Genomic DNA, 5417 nt, shown 5'->3' with positions numbered 1-5417 from the left:
CAGGAAAAAATGACAGCTTGTTTGAACCTACCCTTTATTGTGTTTGAGACAAAGCAATGATTACTAGGAGACCAGAATTCATGCATAATTTGTCAAACAGATCTCCAAGGAAATGTAATTGGCTTCATCTCTGTTACCTCAGGGATGAATTAAAGTTAAGACTCATTATTAATTTTTAAAACGATGATCACCTTTTAATTAATGAGTCCCAGCGTGAAGTCCTTATATATTGTACAAGTTTGTGTGTGTAAACAGGAACATTGACCAAAATGCATTTGGCATTGGATACGTTGACTCTAATAGTATAAGGTCACAATGATCAATTTTAAATATTCTTTGTTCTTATTTGTTCCTTACTTCCTCTAATATTTAGAACCTTCGTACCGACATAGTTATGGATGTTGGCACCAGCCTGAACCCAGCCATAGATGTAGGACAGGTAAGCTATATATCACCTATTTAACTTCAGCATGCTTGATCTTATGCTGCCGTAGGCTATTTGTAGGGAACCCTTGCTCCCTCCCACTGCCTCCTGACAAGTACAGCATTGTAGGCTATCCAGAGAAACTTCCTGGTTGAACTGACGACTGATCTCCAAAACTGGAGAAGCAACAGACTCAACCTTTTTGCTGGATATACCATCTTGTCTGGACCAGGGGTTGTTCATGAAGACTCTTATGTGGTTGCTAATTATTACATTGATGCGTTTCTAAATTTAACCCCAGGTGAGGAATGCACTCAGAGAAAGTTTATGAGAGAAGGGAAGGAGATAGGACATTTACCTATTGAGTTTTGTGTCTCTGGTCCCACCAAAGTCATTATTCCATTAAAGTCATTGGGAATGCTTGAATGATTAAAGACTGTGTTCATGAATCAAAATTGCAGGATTAGTCCTCAAATAGCTCAGATAACCATGGACTAGGGGCTATATTAGAACCTAGATCAATAGCTTAGCTTGTAAGTTCCCTGATCAGGGGCAGTGCTTTTTTCTGTCTTTTGTACAGTAATAAGCTAAGTAATGTTTTATGATTACTGCTGGCAGTAAATTCAGGAATTTTCTGCATTCTGCTGGCTGAATGATTAGAAGTCTGTCTGCACACAGTGAATGGCTGAATACAGTGGTCTTCACCCTTGAACAGTTAACATGGATACAGTATAATTCCACTCATACTGATGCAGGATGTAGGGCTGAAATGATCCTCGTGCATCAGAGGACCCTATCTTGGTTACAGGGAGACTCCCACTTAGAGCGAAGTCTCTTGTGAGGAAAAAAATGATCCTATTAGGGAAAATCCTACTTACAACTTGAGTCATGGAGGTTGAGGAAGGGGGAGGCTGTTCAAAGGATCTTCTTAGCCTATGTCCCTCCAAGAGATTTTCTTATTTATTGTCAAGGCTCTATGGGAGAGAGATGATATGGCTGGAGGGTCAACCAAAATGTGGTGCCTGAGGAAAGAAGGGAGCACAAAATACATTGCAGCCCTTAGGCAGTATCCCTGAACCCAGTCTCTCTCTATATTGGTGTTCAGGGCTGGTGAAGAGAATGAGGCATACCCTAGAAGATGATTCCACTGTCTTTATAACCAGCACTTTTCTAACTTCCCTTTTTCCAACCTTCATTATTGTCATTAGTTACTGTGCAATTCCATTACTATCCTTCTGTGTTCCAGAGTACATCTGGGAATTTTCTACTAGAGCATTGGCTAATCTTTCTTCTGTCGTTGGGTACATTTTTCAAAAGCACATAAGTGAATTAGGTATCTAAGTCACGTTTACTTTCAAGTCCAGTAGAATTTTTGGAAAGTCTGAAGCTTTTCTGAGGACCCTATCATTACACCATCTAAGCAGTGGCTGAAGAAGCCTCAGCCTTTCTGATTCTTATGGTGTGCAAATCGCCATCAAAACACTTACCCAAAAAAATGTGGAGGTAAAGATATCTTTGCCAATGACCTACTGTATAACAGAGCAGTGAGAAATTTTATTTTGATATGAATAAAATAAGTAAAATCATTTGTTTTAAGGGAAACCTTCTGTCATCACCAGCTTCTAGAATGCTTTTCCTGCACTGAAAAGTTGAATTAACATTGGATATAATACATAGTTGCATTCAGATTTAAACCTACCTAAGAGGAAGTCATTACTACAGCTGTTTACATGCATTCAATTTTAGTCCCTGCATAAAAACATCAGATATTTATTGCTAGGGGCTGTAAACATCTTATAATTACAGCTCCTAGCAATTTTTGATCCCTAAGCACTCTCATAAACTCTGTGTGTGTGTGCGTGTGCATGTGTAGGAACTGTTCCATACACTGTGAACATGGAACAATTTCTAAGCCAGGCTTGGGATCTGCATAGCAGGGAAACTGCAGGGCATGACAAGTTTAAGGTGAAGGCAGAAGAAGAATGTTATTCCCAAGTGAAAGGGCAAGAGGTGTACAGATGCAGAGTGTTATATCCACATGCAAGAAGCAAGTTTTGTTTGGTAAAATCTTTTGTCCACATGGCTATTTGCCTACAATATCAGGGTTAAAGTCCTTTTGCAAAATGTCCCATTTGGATTTGTCATTGTTTTTTCTTGTGAATGAGAAAAAGAAGAATTTAAGTTCTCTTTTGCATGTGTTTTATAGATAGAGGGAGCGTTTGTACAGGGCATTGGGCTCTTTACCCTGGAGGAACTGCGCTATTCACCTGAAGGAAACTTATATACCCGAGGGCCTGGAATGTACAAGATCCCTGCATTTGGAGACATCCCATCAGAATTCTATGTGTCTCTTCTCCGCAACTGTCCAAATAGCAAAGCAATTTATTCATCCAAGGTATCTCTGGAGGCTCTGTATACCCATTAGTAAGCCATGCGTTCTTGGAAACTGTGCGTGTTAAAAGACCTGTGCAATGGAACCAAATTAATGGTAATAGGATGTGTCTACACAAGACAATTTACTGCACAGTAGAGCTAATTACTGCCCAGTAAGTGTCCACATCTACATATGCTGGTGCTTACTGTGTAGTAATTGGCTCTAATCATGAGTAAATTTGCTACCTGCAAATGCAAGTAGCAAATTTATTCAGGATTACTTGCTGTGCAGTAGTGCACATGTGGACACCTGACTGGGAGCAAATGTGCTCTTGGGCAGCAGGGGGCAGGAGAGTGCTTGCTGCACCTGGGAGCTGCCCGTTGCAGGGGTGGGCTCTGCCACTGGAGCCCAGGCAGGGACAATGTCCCCCTGCCCTGGCAGCCAGGAGCTCCCAGTCCCTGCTTCACAATCATGTAGACCCTCATGCCCTAGCCAGCCCTCTGAAACACCCTCATGCCCTAGCCAACCACTCCATAGCACATGGAGTCCTGTCAGAGCTGTCCTGGGCTGGCAGGTTGACCCCCCCCACCCCAGGGTTGCATGCCAGCCCAGGCTGCTCTGACAGGGCTCCACATGCTATGCATGAATTTTGTTTATTTGTTCACAATAATCGCATGTGTAGATGCACACACCAAAAGGGATGAATAGCCTACTGGCAGTATTCTTCAGATGTCATCATGACAGATCAACTGGTGTCTATAGGTGGCCATGCCATAGGTATTGGGTAGTCTGCAGTTTGACATACAATGCTAGCATATGTTCAGAGAGTGCCTGGTGCATTCTTAGCTCAAGGGGACACCCCAAAACACCCCCAAAACATCATAATCTAAATATTGGCATATAGCTAATGGTGTCCATCCTTTCTCCCCTTTCCTCCTGCCCCAGGGAAACTTCCTGACAAATCATTAAAGTTGTTTTTCAGCAATTACTGCTATTCATGCACTCAGTGCTGTTAGCAGGAAGGCACTCAAACAGGGGAAACTGAGGGAAAGCAGAAGAGCTTGCAAGATTGCTCAGGGGCCTGCTCCTCCTTCCCTCCTTTCCAGGGGCCCCACAATCCCAGCTCTGACAGGTGTGTTTCAGATTTCATCTGATTCTCTCATGCTTTCTGTCTGCCCAGGCTGTGGGAGAGCCCCCACTGTTCCTCTCTGCCTCCGTGTTTTATGCTATTAAAGATGCCATCTTCTCAGCGAGGAGAGAGTCTGGCCTGACAGAGCCATTCAGACTTGACAGTCCTGCCACCCCAGAGAGGATCCGAAATGCTTGTGTTGACATCTTCACCAAACTGGTACAGTACTTAAGGCACTTTCAGCTTTGTAGTATGCTATGGTCCAGTTCAGCAACACCCTCCCACCAGCCCACCCGGGGTCCTGTATGAAGCACCATGGAAGTGCTCATGTGATCAGACAAAGAGGTTTTTAGTTAGGCAGCTGGGAGGTTTTGAGCTAGTACTTTGAATGTTACTGAAAGAGAAATGCAAGTCTACAAATCAGCCATTTCCAAGAGCTTTCATTGCTGCCTGGGACAACAACAAAGCCTCTTCTTTTACTTCAGGAATTGATAGAGAAACTGTTAACTGAATCTCATCTGGAAAATGGAGAAACAGGAGTAAAAACAGTCTATACAGAAGAAAGTGCTAAAAGTAAACAGAGATAAAAATCAAAGAAGCAATCTAATAAGATTAGAAGCCAGCTCTGTCTCCAGTCCATTTAATAAAACACATGCATGTAAATTGTAAACAGTCCCCAGTCTTTATTAGCTAATGGGGATAGGTCAGATTCCAGTAACTTCAGCTTTTTGTAGTAGAAAGGCACTGGTATATTTATTTATTGGCATCCCTATGGTGTTCTTCACCTTCATCTCTGAGACCCTGATGAATGTTAATACATACCTCAGGCCCGTCGTTAAGAGTAAAGACCTCCATTATGGAAAATAAAAAATGTGTAGGCCTTGATGACTATTGGTGGATATTAAAATCTCTTCAGTCTTCCTTCTAAGTCTTCATGTAGGCCATAATCCTGCAACTGAGCCTATGTGGGCTGAGCCAGCTTCTTTGCATTACCCCATTGCAGTCAGTACCCTGTATTTGTAGGAGTGGATTCCAGGACCTGGGTAGAGCACCATCATGTTCAGCGGGGCTCTGGGATTAAACAACATGCAGAACTGTGGCACCAGTCTTTACTCAAATATAACTTCATTGTAGTTAATGGAAAGGTAGCACCCTGAGAGCTAATGCCTTGTCATCTTGCTTGTGGCTCATGAGCTGTCTTGTGAAGATGAGCAGCATTCAGCTCCTGGTAAAGAGGTCAGGATTATGCCTAGTATATTTAGCAGAATCTTCTGTATCAGAGCCTGTTGCAGACTTGTCATTGCTAGCTCTATCTGATGTATAGTTCAACATTCTGGAGGAGCGGGATTCTGAGCTCTGATATTCAACAGACTAAAGTCCGCTTGCCATAGCTGCCAATGGCCAATCAGTCTAGCTTTATAGAGAAGTCAAAGTGTGCCCCTAGGTGGTTACTTACTCCCTGTTTTAACTTTACAGTGTCCATCTGCTGA

The 5417-nt window shown here is 42.7% G+C and overlaps 1 protein-coding gene across 8 annotated transcripts in view; it reads left to right on the top strand.

Moving 5' to 3' along the window:
* The window catches only part of XDH (xanthine dehydrogenase), an 86202-nt gene that overhangs the window by 78659 nt on the left and 2126 nt on the right, over positions 1–5417 (top strand). For all 8 annotated transcript variants that reach the window (XM_025216101.1, XM_025216088.1, XM_025216069.1 and 5 more), the window contains 4 exons: positions 374–439; positions 2631–2819; positions 3979–4146; positions 5404–5414. In XM_025216101.1, the coding sequence (XP_025071886.1) occupies positions 374–439; positions 2631–2819; positions 3979–4146; positions 5404–5414 (434 nt within the window). The remainder of the gene's footprint in view (positions 1–373; positions 440–2630; positions 2820–3978; positions 4147–5403; positions 5415–5417) is intronic.

This window comes from Alligator sinensis, unplaced genomic scaffold, assembly GCF_000455745.1.
Source record: "Alligator sinensis unplaced genomic scaffold, ASM45574v1 scaffold138_1, whole genome shotgun sequence".
In the NCBI taxonomy this organism is placed as follows: domain Eukaryota; kingdom Metazoa; phylum Chordata; order Crocodylia; family Alligatoridae; genus Alligator; species Alligator sinensis.
Note: the sequence above shows the minus strand (reverse complement) of the source record. Positions and strands in the feature narration are given on the sequence as shown.